The sequence below is a fragment of the Monodelphis domestica genome, chromosome 1 (assembly GCF_027887165.1).
Source record: "Monodelphis domestica isolate mMonDom1 chromosome 1, mMonDom1.pri, whole genome shotgun sequence".
In the NCBI taxonomy this organism is placed as follows: domain Eukaryota; kingdom Metazoa; phylum Chordata; class Mammalia; order Didelphimorphia; family Didelphidae; genus Monodelphis; species Monodelphis domestica.
In genome coordinates this window covers 227,597,880-227,616,867 of record NC_077227.1, presented here as the reverse complement: position 1 = coordinate 227,616,867, position 18,988 = coordinate 227,597,880, and the positions used below count along the sequence as shown (strand labels likewise).

At 39.0% G+C, this 18,988-nt stretch overlaps 1 protein-coding gene across 4 annotated transcripts in view; it reads left to right on the top strand.

The window, feature by feature from the left end:
• Window positions 1-745: 745 nt before the first annotated feature.
• Window positions 746-18,988, top strand: part of ASB2 (ankyrin repeat and SOCS box containing 2) — an 83,079-nt gene continuing 64,836 nt past the window's right edge. Inside the window, exon 1 of one of the 4 annotated variants that reach the window (XM_016428299.2) lies at window positions 746-856. Coding sequence is in view for 2 of the 4 variants with exons in the window: in XM_056810504.1 (XP_056666482.1) it covers window positions 4,792-4,861 (70 nt within the window). In the remaining 2 variants the exon portion in view is untranslated. Of the gene's footprint in view, window positions 857-4,045; window positions 4,402-4,443; window positions 4,862-18,988 lie in introns of those variants that run through there. The other 3 variants (XM_001365790.4, XM_056810504.1, XM_056810503.1) reach the window with 3 other exon arrangements.

Below are 18,988 nucleotides of genomic sequence, written 5' to 3'. Positions count from 1 at the left end.
GTTCTGTTGGGCATTCAAAGCCCATCATAACTTAGTCCTGCCTTTCCAGTCTTCATAGACTGTGCTCCCTGACCTATATTCCATAATCCAATCATACTGGCCTCTTGACTATTCCACAAATAGGAAGCTCCATCTTTTGGCTGTGGGCATTTTCTCTGGCTGCCCCCCCAGGCCTGGAATGCTCTCCCTCCTTTGCAATGTTTACTGACCTCTTAAGTCCCAACTAAAATCCCATTTTTTACCTGCAGCTTTCCTCAATCCCTTTTAATCCCAATGCCTTCCCTCTGTTAATTATTTCCTATTTAGCCTATATATAGCTTTCTTTCCGTATATTTGTTTGCATGTGGTCTCCCCCATTGGATTACAAGTTCCTTGAGGGAAGGGGCTGTCTTTAGCGTCTGAGTGTATCCCTAGTGTTTAGTTAGCACAGAGCCTGGCACATAATAGGTGCTTCCTAAGTCTCTATTGATTAATCGTTCTCTGTAGACATGAACTACTTACTTGCTGATCCTAGATTCAATGAATTCTCAGCAAAGACATTTACTGAAAAAGCAGAGAAAAATGCTAGTTACGGAATATTCCTTTTCCTTCCCTTCAAGGCTGTTTACTCTCCCTTAAATACAGAGAATCACCAAAAATAGTCATAAGGTCCTAGTGAGGCTCATATTTAAGGAGCACATACTGCCGATGTAGCTTAGGATTCTGGGACCACAAGGTCTCCATGTCCTTTTTTCTCTCTTCAGAGTCCTTATGAAGTTCCCATTGGGATGTGGCCTGGGTGATGGAGTAGATGCTCCGCTGACCTGATGTTTAAGTTGGATAGATCCATCTGCTGCTGCTGGACTGGGCTGGGCAGGTTAGTAGTCTGGGATCTCTTCACTTGACATAACTGCCCGGAAAGTTCTTCCGGGCAGATTGCTAGTCCTCCCGGTTGGTTCTTCATTGAGTACGGCTAGGCTTGGTCCCGCCATTTACTCCGCCCTGAGAGCGGCTTCTCACAGGTGATTGTCTGAGCGCACTCTTCAGTGGGCAACCGGAGTTTTCAGCACCTACAGAATGTCCTGCTTGGGTGTACTGTGATTTTCTGGCAGAAGTATCATAGTGGACTTTTCAGGGGATAGATTATCCGTAGCCGGACTAAGATGGGCAGAATTCTGTCCTCTTCCACTCTCAGAGGCTTGGTTTTCAGCTTGTCACCTCGCAGAAGATGATGGTGTGAGGTCGAGGCTCTCCTGTTAGTACTTCCTAATTTAGACTTGGGTTCCCTTCCAGAGGGACCTCACTCTGATTTATGGCAATCATCCACTTGCATTTCCCAGATTCCTGCCATCACAAATACAAAGGTAACAGGAGAGTGCGCTCTGCCTGTTCATTTTCTTTGCTGGTCTTTCCATATATAAATGTGTATTCAAAGTCGCAAGACACTAACCTGCCCCCATCCCCACCTTTTTGTCCCTAAATGGCCACTGTAGGTGACTTGAGCTGTCCTAAAGGAGATCAGACATTCCAAGAAGTGGGAGAAAGGAAGGTGAGCATTCTACGCACATGTGACAGATGGTGCAAAGGCATGGGAATGAGAGAGTGAGTGGTGTGTGTGAGAAACAAAAGACGTGACAGTGTGGTTGGATGGTTGAGTGTATGAAGGTGAGTAATGTATACGATGAAAGAAATAGGAAGCAAACAAATTTTAGAGAGATTTAAATGCCAGAGGACAATTTTAAATGGAGGAATTTATATTTGATCCTAAAGGCAATACGTAGCCACTGGAGTTTATCGAGTTGGGGGTGAGGATAAGTGGCATGACCAGACCTAAGCTTTATCTAGTTTATTTTTTAAACCTTTACCTTTCATCTTAGAATCAATACTATATATTGGCTCTAAGGCAGAAGGGCAGTAAGGGCTAGGCAATGGGGGTCAAGTGACTTGCTCAGGGTCACACAGCTAGTATCTGAGGACAGATTTGAACCCAGGACCTATCATCTCTAACCTTGCCTATTAATCCACTGAGCTACCCAGACCCCTCCCAGATCTAAGCTTTAAAGGGATACAATTTTGGTAGCAATGGCAAAATTGGGATAGGGAGAGATTCAAGGCAGGAAGACCAAATAGGAAGCAATTATAATAGTACAGGAGAAAAGAGAGACAAATGTAGTGGCTATGGGAGTGGAGAAGAGAGGATATATTTGAAAGATGTTATGGAGATAGACAAGTTATGAGATGAATGAAAAATTAAAGCTAACAACAAAACCTAAAGAATATTGATGAAAAAATTAATGTTGGGGGCAGGTAGGAGGTTCAGTGGATTGAGAACCAGACATAGAGACAGGAGGTCCTGGGTTCAAATATAGCTTCAGACACTTCCTAGTTGTGTGACTCTGGGCAAGTCCCTTAATCCCCATTGCTTAGCCTTTACCACTCTTCTGCCTTGGAACCAATACACAGCAGTGATTCTAAGACTGAAGGTAAGGATTAAAAATAAATAGAATAATGTCAATCGTTACAGAAATCTCTAGTGGAATTCTCCAAAGCTCTGTTCTGTTTAACATTTTTATTAATGACTCAAATGAAGGCAAAACTGGCATGCTTATTAAATATAGTACAAAGCTGGAAAAATAACTAATGCATTGGATGACTGAAGTGAGATGCAGAAAGAGCTTGACTAGCTAAAACAATGAGCCAGAATTATATAGTTAATCTGTGATTTCTTCAGGGGATTTTCCTTTCACAAACTAAAATAACTTTTTGACAAATCTTAGCTAGTTACCTGATGCTCAGATAGGTTAAACGATTTGCCAAATGACCCAACCACCATAGCTAGTAGTTGTCAAGTTCTTTATCTAAGTCCAGAGCATAGTGTTTCAGCTAGACATGTAGTTAGTATTCTATTGAGGCAGCTAGGTGGTACAGTGGATAGAATGCTGGACCTTGAGTCAAGAAGATCTGAGTTCAAATTCAACCAATTCAAAAGTCTTATTTGATAGTGTAAATAGTATTTGGGACTTTAGTCCCCACTTCTCAGAACTCTGAGAGGAGGAAGGTGTATTTCATCATCCATTTCTTGGAAGTAGTACTAATCATTGCCTTTAATCTGAGTCTAGCAGTTTTTTGGATGTAGTTTTCATTTACATTTCTGCAGCCATGGTGTATATGGGTCTCTCTATTTCTTTGTTCTAGACCAGTTCATACAAATTTTCTCCCGCTTTTCTGAATATCTCACTTTCATTGTTGCCTTATGTTGCAGTAACATTTTATCATATGCACATATCGCAACACTTTCAGCTCTTCCTCAGATGACTGGCACCAGCTTTGTTCTTAGGTTGTTTTCTTCCATAGAAAGTACTGTTATGAATATTTTGGTGCATGTGGAACCTTCATTGGAGGCCTCTTACTGAAGGCTGAGTGGTAGCTTATTATAGGGGTTGTAGAACAGATCCGTACTCCCTTTACGGGTTGAATTGAGCAATCTTCTAGTTTGGAGTCTGTAAATCTATGAAAAATTCTCCTTCTGGAGATAATACACTTGAGTAACTTGATTTCTCCAGAACATTTATAGAAATACTGCCCTCTCTAAGGGATTTTTTTCATCTCTGCTGTTTTAATGCCCCTCAGTTTGGCCTTAACAACTCCAAATCCTTTACTGCCCTTTTTAATTTATAAGGCACTTTGCTAAAAAATCAAGGAAAGCTGATAGAACAATGGAGCAGACTCTTTCCCCTATCCATCTACGCTGTTCTGTACTCTATTCTTCAGGCTATTAAAATTTAAAAAAAATCTTTCTTTTTCTTTCTGTCTCTGTCTCTCTGACTCCTCTGTCTGCTTGCCTCTGTCTCTGCCTCTCTGTCTCTCTGTCTCTCTGTCTGTGTCTGCCTCTGTTTCTGTCTCTCTGTCTCCCTCTCTCCCTCTCTCTCTCTCTGTCCTTTCACCCCATCCCTCTCCCTTCTCTCCCTCTCACTTTTTTGGATAGTTCCAGAAACATGTCCATATATGGCCTACATGTCAAGGATCACAAATGATGTGGTAACACGAGGGCAACGCTGTGCCATTTAGCTACAGGCTATTTTATGAAGAGAAGTTTAACAAATTAATGTAACTGAGGGGGACTGAAAGATGGATAAAAGCTTCTGTAGGGTAATCTTCAGACAGGAAATCTGAGATTCATAACAACTTATATTTTGGCTTGTCATCTCTGGTCATGCGGTGGTCCAGAAATAAACTCAGCTTGAAAGAGGAGTGTTTCAAAGCTGAGCTGTGCTACATCAAGACACTCAGGCAAAGGAGAGAGATGAAAAATTAGGGGTTTAGGGGGGAGACGAGGGAAAAAGCAAGGAATGAATATCTGAAGATACAATCCAGGAAGTCACTTTTTTGGGGGCACTGTTCTCTTGTTTCAGAACCTAACAGGTATGTTTTCTGCTTTCTTTTCTAGAACTTGCACAAAAAGGTTGTTTTGTTAGTTGTCAAAGCCTGAGCTGCTGGTGGTAAAGGGTGGTTGGCTGAAATATTTACCCCAGACTTCTTGCAAATCAAACCAGGTTATCTGCTATCTTTTTCCCCCTCCTGCTTCTCTCCTTCCCTCCTTCCCCTTCCTCCCCACCTCTCCTGTGTTATTTTTTTTTTGTCCTAAAGCTTGGTGGATATTGGATTGATAGAAATCTAATCTGGGGGAAAGTGGATAGAATATGAAATGCTAGCTGTAGACACTTGAAAGCTTTTGCTCAGACATTTGCTTAACCCATCAGCTTCTGCCTCAGAAGATGAAGGAGTTAACTGTGATGCTATGATTGACTTTAGATGCCTGAAGATGTAGTAGACAGTAAACAGAGAACATTAAGGAAAGGATTTCTATTCATCGAGCATAAAGGTTAGTGGCAGCATGGCATTAATGCATAGAGGATAGACTTTGGAGTTAGGAAGATTAGAATTCAAGTCCTGCCACTGTCACAAACTGGCTGTGTGACCCTGGGCAAGTTCCCTAACTTTTCTGTGCTCCAGTCAGCTCTCCAAGATACCAATGTGTTGCTTATATGTAACAGCACAGAGAGCTTCCACATTGGGAAACTCTTGACATCAATGAAATCACTTACTCACACACACACATGCAAAAGGCTCAAACAATGCTTTCCATGATTATAGAAGAGCTGCTTGAGGAATTAGTTGTTGGTAAAAACCTAGAATATTAGAGCTGCAAGGACTGTATGGTTCTGTGGTTCTTCTGTTGTTTTTCAACATATTCAGCTCATTGTGAAGTGACCTCATTTGGGGGTTTTCTTTTCTTTCTTTTTTTTTAAACCCTTAGCTTCCATCTTAAAATGAATATTGTGTATTGATTCCAAGGCAGAAAAATGGTAAGGGCTAGGCAATGGAGGTTAAGTGAATTGTTCAGGGTCACACAGCTAGGAAGTGTTTGAGGTTAGATTTGAACCTGGGACCTCCTTTCTCTGGACCTGGCTCTCAATCCACCAGCTGCCCCCCTTCCCCCCACCATATTGGGATTTTCTTGGCAAAGATACTAGTGTAGTTTGCCATTTCCTTCTCCAGCTTATTTTCCAGATGAGGAAACTGAAGCAAACAGGATTGGGTGACTTGCAGAGGGTCACTCAGCTAGTAAGTGTTTGAGACCAGATTTGGACTCCAGGCTTTGAACTCTATGTACTGCACCACCTAACTGCTGAATGATCCTGCATAGGTGGAAAGTGTCACTCATAGACTCCTAAACTTGGGCTAGATGATCCAGTTTCATCCGCTCATTTTATAGGCTAGAAACCAAGGCCTGGAGTGGAGAAGTAACTTGCCTAATGTTACACACAGAAAGTTAGCGGCAGAACTGGGACTAGTTCCTAGGGATTCCTGATTCACAATTCTAGTCATTTTAAAAAAGATAATTAAAAGTCACATGTATTTAAATGAGCAATTATCTTTATAAGCACCTTGAGTTATGGTGAAAATGACCATAGCTCTTTGCCTGTATAACCTTTCAAATCATTGACTTGCTGCAAAATCACAACTTGACAGTATTATTAGATGTTGCAAATGGATGTCCAAAACAGTTGGATGAATCTGGACAGCTGGGGCAAGGGTGGCACTATTTACTTGCAGGAGGTGGGGGAAGGAAGAGTCTCCACTAGAAACCTCTTGCTTCTGCCTTGGGCACTGAGCCGTGACTATTCTAACTTACCTCATCCATCATTGCACCAGGAGCTGAGCCACAGGCACCCTGTTTAATTATCCTGCCCAATAGGTACCCAGAAATGAGTTCTCCAGAAGGGCATTGCTATTAAAATTCATTGGCTGGGACTTTAATGTGAGGAGGATTTGTTATTTGCTACAAAGAATTTGTTTTTCCTTTTCTTTTTTTTTCCCTCAATAGGGTATGTGTGGGGAGAGCATATGGATTTCAGTTAATTAAAAAATGCATTTAGAATTTAAAAAAATGTCAGGAGCTCACCAGCAGAAAGCAGGGCCATTTCCCCCTCATGTGAAATGTGCTGAAAGTGACCAGACTCTATAAGGCAAAAGTAGAATATCTGTGCTTTGGGGTGGTGGAACAGGTGTGGGAAGGTTTCCTATTAAGAGAACAGGAATTAAAATCAGATCACCTGGGTTCAGTCCTCTCTGCTACTCACTACCTTTATGCCCTTGGCTAAATGACATCACTGGGTCTGTTTCTTCATCTGTTTGATGAGGAAATTGAACTAGATCAGGGGTCTGTGAACCCATTAAAAATATTTTGATGTCTGTATTTCAATATAATCAATTTCCTTTGTAATCCAATGTATTTTGTTTTATGCATTTAAAATATCCTGAGAAGGGGCTCATGGACTTCACCAGATTTCCAGCGGGGTTCATGACCCACAAGAGGTTAAGAACTCCTGGACTGAAGGATTTCTAGGTCCCATCCAACTTTAAATCCTTTGCTCCTATGAGCCAATGAAAATGTTTAACTGATTAGTCTCTGTGTAGGGATTCTAAATCTGGGCGCTTGAGTTTTTTATGGCTGGAGGTCAGAGGAGAATCGCAGCTGCCAAGTGCTTCCCACACTTGTCTACTTCTAAATGTCCCTCTGACCCTGGTGCATATACCACCTCCTGAATACAGAGTTAATTCCCTGCATGTGTCTTTTGGGTACAGACTGTCAGATCACCACTCTTTGGTTGGGGGCCAACAGCTGTTTGAGTGAATTCCCGGGGAGTATAGGAATCTATACTAAAACTGGGGAAAGCCAGCTTTGTTTCTCAGCCCCATGACCTCCAGAGCTCCTTGAAATAAGAGCAAATGCTTAACTTTTATGGGAAGCTCAAGACTGAAACTGGGTCAAATGACCCACCAATGCCTTGTGCTTTCAGAGGAGATTTCAGTCCAATATATGATTACTGGCACTTGTCCTGAAATGGAAGTGCAGTATGTCAGCCGAGGAGGTGTTAACTAGGACATGAGCCCTGCCCTCAAGTCAGGGACATAGAGCAGATGACCTCTTGGAGAATTCTTTGATGTGAAAGGCCCCTGTGAATGATGAGGCATGGATCCTCAAGGTTTAGAAGAAATATTTTATGACAACTTAAGATACTATTAATAATAATGACAACAAATTTAACTTATAAAACTTAGTGGCTATAATGGGAGAAAGCAGAATGATATAGTACTGTCCAGTGCACTAGAGTTTGGAGTTAGGAAGATGAATGAATTTGAATCCTGCCCTGAGCAAGTACTGTCCCACAGCAGTCATTTAAACTTATCTCAGCCTCATTTTCTCAAATATGTAAAATGCATATAATAATAGTACCTATTGCAAGGTTGTGGAGATCAAATAAGAGGATATGTATAAAGGGCTTTTAAAAATTAGCTGTTGTTATTAATGTACTTTCACAACCATTTTCCAGTTAGATATTAATAACAACCCTGTGAGGTAGAGACCAAGGCTGTGGTAGGGTAAGCAACTTGTCCAAGATAGATAATTACTTTCTCACTTTCCCAGCATATTTATGTGGCATATAATTATATAAATTTGGGATTTGTGGGATTTAATCACACTTTTGTGGTACCAAAGTTTTTTATAAGATACTATCTGTTCTTTTTTCATGTTTTTTCTTTTCTCAACCCTCCCTTTCCCCATTTTCTTTTATTTTCCTTCCCTACATCATTCTTTCTTCCCTCTCTTCCTCCCTCCCTCCCTCCCTCCCTTCTTTCCTTCCTTCCTTCCTTCCTTCCTTCCTTCCTTCCTTCCTTCCTTCCTTCCTTCCTTCCTTCCTTCCTTCCTTCCTTCCTTCCTTCCTTCCTTCCTTCCTTCCTTCCTTCCTTCCTTTTCAACCATTAGGGTTTCTTAGTTTTATTTATTTTATTTTATTTTGAAGTTATATCTTCTCTTACCTTTCTGTACTTCTTTCTTTCTTTCTTTCTTTCTTTCTTTCTTTCTTTCTTTCTTTCTTTCTTTCTTTCTTTCTTTCTTTCTTTCTTTCTTTCTTTCTTTCTTTCTTTCTTTCTTTCTTTCTTTCTTTCTTTCTTTCTTTCTTTCTTTCTTTCTTTCTTTCTTTCTTTCTTTCTTTCTTTCTTTCTTCTTTTTCCCTATCCCCTTCAGTCTTTTCATCCCCTCCCCATTTTTCTTGCCAAATATCTTTTCCTTATCAACAATTTCCCTTCAAATGTCTTTTCTTAATGACTTACCCAATTTTGTTCCTTGACACAGTTGACCTCCTCACTCACCTACCTTCTCCACACTGGCTTCAGTCAATCACTTACACATTCTTGAGTCATTGCCTAATCTTTCCTCAGATTCTCTCCTCTTTCCACCACAACAAACAATTCATGCCTAGCATGTTTAAGATACTGCTCTAGGTAGTATAGATGCATGCATGGTCTATTTAGCTGATACATCTGTAGCCATAGAAGTCTAGGTAATCTAAAGTGGGGGGGAGTAGAAACTGGTGGGGGAGATCTCAAAAGACTTGCTATAGGAGGTGCAGTTTATGCTGAGTCTTGAAGGAAGCTAGATATTCTGAGCTGCAGAGGTGAGGAGGAAGCAGGCTTTGCAGGATTGGGGAACTGCCTGCCTGTGCTAAGTCACGGAGATAGGAGATGGGGCCATTTTGGCTGGAAAGAAGGGCATGTGAAAGATAGAAATGTGAAATATGTCTGCAAAGTTCGGTTGGAGACAGCATGTGAAGGGTTTTAAAGGCCAAGCTGAGGAATCTATATTTAAGTAAGTCAAGCAATCACAAGCAACTGAAGCTTTTTGAGTAATGGAGTTATATGATTAGAGATGTGCATTAGGGAGATGATTTCGTTAGCTCTGTAGATCCTGGAAATATAGAGTCCAATTAGGTGGTTATGGCAACAACCTAGGAGAAAGGAGATGAAGACCAAGGTAGTTTACTGACTGTCAGAGCAGCAAGGAGGGGATGGATATGAAAGGAACACAGGGAACAGAGCACCTACTGTGTGCCTTGTGTTAGGTTTACAGAGACAAAAGGAAAATAGTCTCTGCCCTTAAGGAGTTTCTATTATATTTGATGAGATGAAAATCAGTATTTAGATATATATAAAGTATTTCTGTTTAGATGCTCACATACATATACATACATATATATTAGTACCTTCTACCTCTAAAGTTTTTTCTGTTATAGTTAGATAGATTACATCTATATATTAGTTATTATATCTATAATTTATCTAGATATGTTAAATATGGTCATATATAAAATAGTTCTATATAATTGACCATAATCTAGACTATATATAATATCATATGTAATATATATATTTTATATTAAATAAAACAATATAACATTGCATATATATTATTAAATATAATATATGTAAAGCTATATAGTCATCAACTGTATAATGGCTATATCTATCATAGTAGATATAATTATATTACATATTATTACATGTATCTATTCTATATAACACATAGCTATTATATGTAATCTATGTATTATATATAGCATATTATATCTATTATTTAGATATATATTATAAATATGATAGAGGTAATAGATATATAAGTATCAACTATGTAATGGGTATATCTATTATATTAGATATACAGTTGTCCCTTCCGCATTGTGGGGATTAGGAACATTTGGGGCCCCTGCAATCTGGAAGATCTCTTTAATTTATGGCCCTTCCTTTGTACTAGAGAAGAAGTCTGAATTTTTCCTTTTCCTTTTATATATGCTTTACTTTATTGTAAATTTTGGGTTAAATATGCATTTCTGAGTTTTTAATTTTTTCCTATGTTGTTTGCTAGCCTTCACATGCTGTCTGCAAAGCTCAAAAATTCCCTTTCAATTTCTTATGCTGACCCACAATATGTTGAAACCTCAATGGAGAAAGTCATGATGTGGAACGTATAGATGCAATTATATTAAATATTATTAAATTTACTTATTACATATAAATATATATCTAGTATATGTAATAGATAAAACATGTATATTATATAATTATACTTAACTGTATAATGTGTTATATATTCATTATTATAAAAATTAAATACAATAGATATATAGGCACCAACTGTATAATGGATATATGTATCATATTAGATACAATTATATTACTTGTTATTAGATATACCTCATCTATATAAAATATATATTATGTATAGCATATAACAAATATTATATAATTGTAAATGTATCTGTTAATGTTAAATATAATAGATAGATAGAACATAGGTAATAGATATATAAGTATTGACTATGTAGTGGATATATCTATTATATAGTGTTAGATATACTTATTCAATATAAAATGTAATATTACATATGTAACACATCTATTATATAATTATGTAATATGCATTACATTATTAATAGTAAAATATAATCAATATGATATATGGTTCACTATGTAGGCACTAGCCATGCAATGGACATATCTATTGTATTAGATATACTTATATATGATTAAACATACATTTGTTACATTATATATTGGAGATAACATACATATATTACCTAGTTAATATCTATATGTCTATAATACGTAATAGATATTAACATCATAAATAAAAACCTTTGGGGGAGGAAGGCATTAGTAGCTGGAGGAACAGGAAAGGCCTCCTGTAGAAGGTGGCGTTTGAGCTGAGTCTTGAAGAGAGCCACACAGGGCTTCCAAGTGGCAGAGTTGGTGAATGATTCTATTCTCGGCATGGTGCACAGCCAATGCAAAGGCAGAGAAAAAGAGATAATGTGTCAAGTATGAAGAATAGTAAGAAGGCCAGTTTGACTGGACTATATAATTTGTGAAAAGAAGTAATATGTAACAAGGCTAGGAAAGTAAATTGGAACCAGGTGGTGAAGAGCTTCAATGTCCAGCACAGAAGTTTAGATTTGATCCTGGCACTGAAGCTTATTGAATAGGGAAGTGATATGGTCGGATGTTTGCTTTAGGGAAATAATTTTGGCAGCTGGGTGGAGTAGGATTGAAGAGGGGAGAGACTAGAGGCAGGGAGACCAGTAGGAAGATACTGCAATAATCCAAGCAAGAGGTCATGAGGTTTGAATCAGGGCAGTGCCTGGATCAGTGGAGGCCAGAGGTGATGTGCATAAGTAGTCATGGTAGAAATGGCAAGATGTTCCAATTGATTAGATATGTGGGGTGAGTGAGAGTGAGGGATTGAGGATAATGAGGAGTTTAAGAACCTTGGAGATGAGAAAGATGGTGGTACCTTTGACAATATTAGGGAAGTCCAGAAGAGAAATGAATTTTTGGACAAAGGGAATGAGTTCTGTTTAAGGCATGTTGAATTTGAAAAGCCTATGGATCATCTGGTTTGGAATGTCCAAAGGGCAATTGGTGATGTGGGAGTGGACTTCAGGAAAGAAACTAGGGATATTTTTCTACCTAACTATATACACATAGGCACATAAACATGCAACACAGTTACATACATAAATGTATAGGCAACTAGGTGGCACAGTGAATAAGAATGCTGGACTTGGAGTTAGGAAGATAAGTTTAAATCTGACTTCAGATATTTATTAGCTGTGTGACCATTGCCTGCCTCAGTTTCTTAATCTATAAAACGAGGACAATAATAATTATAGCACCTATGTTCCAGGATTATTGTATCAAATGAGATACTTGCCAAGCTTAAAGTGCGATATAAATGCTAGCTATTATTATATACATATGTAGGTTTGGGAGTCATTTGTGTAGATAATAATTAAGGTCATGAGGGATATTGAGGTCACCAAGAGAGCAGAATTTTTGGTTATACCTATAGTTAGTGGACATGACATGAATAAGGATCTAGCAAAAGAGACCAAGAAGGAGCAATAATTTGGAAAAATAGAACCAAGAAAGACAGATGTCATGAAAATCCTGAAAGAAGAAATTATTTAGGAAGAGAGGGTAGACTACAGTGTCAAATGCTGCAGATAGATGAAGAAGAAAGAAGAATGAGAAAGGGCCATTTAGATTTGGTTACTTGAGATTACTGGGTAACTTTGGAAAGAATAGCTTCAAGTGAGAAAGAGAAGATTGAACCCAGGCTTTGAAAGATTGAGAGAAATATAGGCAATAAGTAGAGTCAGTGTTATCTAGGAGTTTGGAGGAAAAAGGGAAGAAAGATCCAAGATCTTGAGGGTAGAGTAGGATAGAGAAGATGAGTTAAATTTTAGGGTATTTGTAGTCAACAGGGAAAGAGCCAGGAGATAGGAAAAACTAGGGATTAGATAGCAAGAATATAGAGAAATGGGATGATTAAAGATTAAAAAGGTGTGTTCCTGTGTTTTTGCATGCAATGTATGTTTTTGTGTGATTGAACAAAGCTAGAGGAAGTCACAAAACTACTGACTTGGTCCATTAGATAACGTGAGATAACATCTAATCTTGACTGAGCCCTCACCAAAGCAAGATGGTTCTTTTATTTCCCCATAATTAGTTCTCTATCCCATTTCCTTGAACTGAAATGTTCCAATGTGGTTAGAGCCTTAAGGAAGATACAGAGCAGAGAGTGAATTTTTATAGTCTGAATGATTTTGACTGGCTGTTTTGGTCAAATTTATTAGAAAACCTTTAGTTTTTTAAAAATCTCATTCATTATCCTAAGAGCCAGCATGACAACCATTCATCCATCCATCCATCCACCCATGCTTGTATGCATAGATCCATCTATCCAAGCAGTGTAGTAAAAACACTAATAATAATAATAATAATGATAATAATATATAATATTTATATAGCACTTACAATATGCTAAGCACTTAAAAACACCATCTCATTTTATCTTCACAAAATCCTGGGCGATAGGTGCTATCTCCATTTTATAGATTTGGAAACTGAAGCAAAGTGACTTGCTAAGTATAGTGAAAAGACTTAAGTGCTGGGTTTAAATCCTACTTATTAGGCTTACTAGTTCTGTAATTATGGACAAATGACTTCTTTTTTCTGAGTCTCAGTTACCCAGACTGTAAAATGGGATTAATAATCTTCATACCATTTAACTTCCCAAGGTGGCTGTGGGAAGAGTTTTGCTTTGGAAATTTTAAAGTGCTTAATGTGTTATTATTATTGACTCCTTTATTCAACAAATATTTATTAGGCATTATAGGTTCTTAAAAGTTCTACGATAATGCCTGCTTCATATTGGCAGGGACATGACCCTGGGTTCTTACATGTTGTGCCAACAGAGCTCAAATTCTGGCAGGTACTACCTAGAAGAAAGCTTTGAATATGATACTGATACTGATATGATACTGTGTCTGCTGTCCAAGGACCAGTCTAATAAAATAAGGACAGACCATCAGATGGTTGACCAGTAGGAGACAACTTTGTACTGTTCTAGAAGCTATGTGTTATAGTCCTGCCCTCAAGGAGTCAGGGGAGGCATATGAGGCACAGACATAGATAAATATAACAAAAATAGAAATAAGATAAGTTCTTTAGAGGAGTGTAAAACATTCTGAAGTCTGTCAAGGTCGAAGGGATCCAATTTTATATTAAAGATTGGGAGCTCTGATACTAGTATTTAAGCAACTAGTTGGAGAAGCCAAGAGAAGCTTTTTGAAAATCTTTGTACTGGGAAAGAAGATTTAATTCCCTGATGGGTTGAGCCCAAGAGAATAATCTTTCTCATACAATAAGGGCAAGAGGGAAAGGGTTAGCAGTAGCCTTCAGTCCTCCTTGGTAAATGAAAGAGGTGATCTAATGATGAAAGGCCCATTTTTCCCACATCAAAACATCCAGAGGCCCTCCACTTCCCCACCATGTTGTTTCCATAACTTAAATCTCTCCAAGTCTTTTGGAGGAAGACATAGAAACTTGCTGAAATGCAGATGCGATCTAGCTATCTCCTTTCCATTGGGTGCAATAGAAAGATCCCAAGACTTATAGTAAGGATTCCTGGGCTCATATTTGTCTCTGACATTATTACCTTGAACAAGTCACTAATCTCTCTGAACCTCCTGCAAAATAGGGAGAATAGATAATGAGTTGATGTATGTTTGTAGAGGTCTAACTTTATTGGAATGTGAGCTCTTATAATCAGCCACTGAGAATAAAATGTAATGCCTGGATGTCATTAATATCTGAGCTTGAATTAGTTGTTTGAAATATTGTCACCCAGCTATCCCCTGAGGGAATCTATTTAAGACAATTGATTTTTGTGGGGAGGAAAGAAATGGAAGAAAGGTCCATCTTCCAAGATGTTGCCAAGGAACATGGGCAGCTTATTGTACTAGATAATTAGGAGATATCTCCAATTTAGTGAGCTAATTCGGCATCAGTAAACTGATTTTAGAACTACAGAATATTAAGGTTGGAAGGAACCTTATATACCATCTAGTTCAACTCATTTATTATACAAAGGAGGAAATTAAAGTCTAAGGAGGTGAGGTGACTCATCCAAGATCATTCAGCTAACAAGTGGCAGAGTTGAGTCTAGAACCCAAGTCTCCCAGTTTCCAGTCCTAGTATCCTTTGTACCATACCAGGCAACCATCTAGAGAATTACTCATACAATTATTTGGAAAATTCTGTGCCATGTGATAGGACATGCGAGTGTAAGATAACATCTGATTCTTCAAAGTATTTACTTTAAGGAAAAGGAGAAAGGGAAAAATGTCATGAATGAATGAAGACACTTTGGTTGTTAATTCATTAACTGATTCATCCCAATTCTGATACTACCTAGGTGGAAAAAATTGGTCAAGCCACCTTCCCATCTGGGTCTCAGTTTCTTCATTTTGAAAATGAAAGGGTTGAACTAGCAAAGAAGTTCCTAACTTTTATTGTGCCATGGACCCCTTTGGCAGTCTGGTGAAGCTTATGGATCCCTTCTTGGAGTCATGCTTTCAAATACATAATGTAAATTCCATAGCATTACAAAGGCAACCAATGCTTAATTAAAAACATGGATATAAAATTTTCCCTTTCAATATCACAGATACCCTGAAATCTATCTATGGACCTCTGAGGATCTCTGAACCCTAGGTTAAGAACCCATGGACTAAAAGATCTATAAAATTCTTTCCAGCTTTAATATTTTATATTCTATGTTCTATAGTTCCATGTTATGTGTTCTCACTGTTGTACGTTCTAAGGACTAATATTCTATAATTCCAATATTTTGGGAGAAGACACATGAAACAGAGAATGAAAAAAAGCATCAGGGCGCAGTAGAGTTGGTAAAAATAGTGCAGTAGAATGGATGGGTGAAGGAGAAGGGATGGATAGGAGGATTTTGGATGGAGGTGGGAGGAGAAGGCTAGAGGGAGGACAGGTGGTCCTGGGGAATAGAATGTTATTCTCCCAGTCCACTTAGAGATAGTTGACTAATTGGTGATGAATTGAACAATGTCCAACCATTTGGATTAGAAAAAATAATATTCCATTTCTACCTTACGGCAACCTGGGAGTGTATTATTGACATTTGAAAAGGCTAAGTTAGGAGCTTGCCAGGATTTCATTCCAGTACCCCATGTGATTCCCATGTGTCATCATCCCGAGGGAGCCTGAGGGTGCTGAGAATCACAGTGTTATTTTTGACCACAGCTGTACTGGCCAGCGGCCGCCAAAATAAAGACAGGGCCAGGTCTGGCAGGGGGAGATCAAAGTCCCTTAGGTTTTTGTCATGTAAGGATCAAAATATGAATTGCTTCCAAGAAATGAGCCCTGTCAGAACTTTTCATGATATGTGACCTCGGTGAAGTTGATTAGTTTTTCTATATCTCAGTTTCCCTATCTGTAAGGTGGGTATATTAATAGCTGTCATGTCTACTTTGTCTAGTATGGTAGTATATGTATATAAATATGTATATTTGAAACTTTTTCTACTTGTACAATTCTTTACTAATTATAAGAGACTCTTAGTAATAGACTCCTTTCCCCCCAAGCCCACTGAAAAGATCTCACTGGGGTTCTCTCAAGATGCCACCCAAATGTTAATTCTCAGCAATATGACTTCCTCTTGGGGTCTGTCTTTCATTGTTCCATAGTTTATGAGAGGAAACAGATGATAGAAAACAGGTAAAGGAAATGTCTTGTAGGATTACATGAGCTTTGTCCTCAGCTTTTATGCCACCCCCAACACACATACACAAACATACGTCTAGTCAAATACACACACATACAATTAATCATTCATTATGTGCCTACCATGTCCCATGTACTAACTGCTGGAGCTACAGAGAAAGATGAAAAATAGTCCTTGCCCTCAAGGAGCTTACATTCTAATGGAGGAGACAACATTTAAATGAATATTTTGTTGTCGTTCAGTTGTTTCAGCGGCAGCCAACTCTTCATGACTTTATTTGTGGTTTTCTTTACAAAGATGCTGGCATGGTTTGCCATTCCTTCTCCAGCTCATTTTACAGATGAGGAACTGAGGCCGTTAAGTGACTTGCTCAGGGTCATATAGGGAATCAGTCTCTTGGGCTAGATTTGAATTTAGGAAGATGAGTCTTCCTGATTCCAAGCCCAGTATTGTAACCCCTCACACACACACACACACACACACACACACACACACACACACACACACACACACACACACAACTACTGCCCAACTGTAGGAGCTTTCTACCACTTGGAGGATAGCCAAGCTGCCCAGGGCATGGCTTTTAAAGTGTGTACTAGTTCATAGAGTTTCCCCAGAGGTGAACCTTCTATGTTAGTGAAAGCATTTTGCAACCTTCTGTAGCAAGTTGGCAGTAAACACTTCTCCCTAGATGGACCCTCATGGGTGGAGCAGGCATCTGCTTGCTCTCCCTGTTCCAGCTCCCCCTTTGCTACCTCCCATTTGCTATCTCCCATAGTTCCTCTCCTATAGTTCCCTTATTGGATTTCTTTGTTTCCATCCCAGATCTTGGAGTCCTTCCCCAAGACCATCCTTTTCTCAGCAAAGTGCATACCATGTATACTTTTTGTTCCTTTTCCTTTGTTGATGGTCAAGTCTGCCAGAGCCAGAGGTAACTCAAGGCCAATGCTTTATCTTTTTTTCTTTAAGGGAAAGAATCCTGACAATTGGCTCTGGGTGCTATCTCTTCCTTGGCCAACCCTTTCCCAACAGACAAGACTCCCAAGAGAGTCTGGAGCCCTGTGGTTTCTCTGAAGAGACAGTTGAGTATAGATCTAGAGCTGGAAGGGTTCATCTACCCCATTCTCTTCATTTTATAGATGAAGAAACCAAGATACAGAGAGGTTAGATGACTTGACCAATGTCATACATATGACCAAATCTAGATTTGAACTCAGATCTCATCAACTCAAGTTCAGCAGCTTTTCTGCTATATTATATTACACTTAAAAAAAAAAACTCTTTACCTTCTGTCTTGGAATCAATACTAAGAATCATTTTCAAGCAGAAGAGCAGAAAGGGATAGGCACTTGGGGTTAAGTGACTTGCCCAGGGTCATATCTGAGGCCAATTGGAATCCTAGTTCTCTTGACCCCAGGCTTGGCTCTCTATCTACCAAGCCACCTAGCTGCCCCCTATATTACTTCCTGAGATGATTCTTGCTCAAATACTCATTCCAATCCTTCTCTGGCAATGAACACTTTGCTGTCTTCCTCTTCACATACCCCATCCAATGGAATGGAAATCCATCAGAATGGGCAAATGAGAACAATTTGTTCTAGTGACCAGGAAGGTGAATGAGACAGGCCCTATGGAGTGCTTAGAGCTTGGTTAGACTTTGAAGAAGCCATGGTCATCCATTGTATCTCAGACCATTGCCAGTCATCCTGACTTTTTTCTTGTCTCTGGACTATGAGATGCTGGAAGGGAGACTGAGGCTGATGACTTTGTGTAACTCTGCCTCATTTAATTCCAATTCTAGCTTAAGTCAAGACATAACCCCATGATGTAATTGATTTTCTTGGAAAAAAAAAGATGAAATACGAGAACAACACAGTCACTGAGTGAACTAAATAGTTGACTAGAAATTAGGACCTTGTATAAGGATGGAATCAACTCTACCCCAACTGCTACATGTAAAGAGATCATATTTTCTGGTTGGATGGCTATCAAGTATATTGTAACAAGGATTCTTTTTGGGTATGGCTTGAACTAGTTGGCTATTGGCATCCCTTCCAACTTTTGAAATAATGTGGTTCTGGTATATTCTTTAGTAGTTCTAGAAAATTCAAACGTTTATGATCTTGTCATTACTTAGATTCTTCAGTTGTTTTCTGTGTTTTATATTTTCTGTCCAAGAAGGCTCTTTAAGCTGGAAAGAAGTGCAGGAAATTGTTGTTTTTTTAAAAACTCCATTTTAAAGATGAAGAAATTGAAGCTAGACACAGTAGGTAAAGTGGGTGGCTTAGAGGCAGCAGAGCTGGAGGGGATCAGAGCACTCAGGCCACTTCCTCCCCCCTCTCTACCCTCACTGAGGACATTCCTCACATCACCCACCCCCTCTGCCCAGCAGCCCAATAGGAGCACTTCCTCCCTCCCCTGTGTGGGGTAAGGCAGGACAGGGCATACCCAGTACTTGGTGGGGGGAGGGGCATGGCACTCCAGTTTCTGGGGGGATGGGCACAG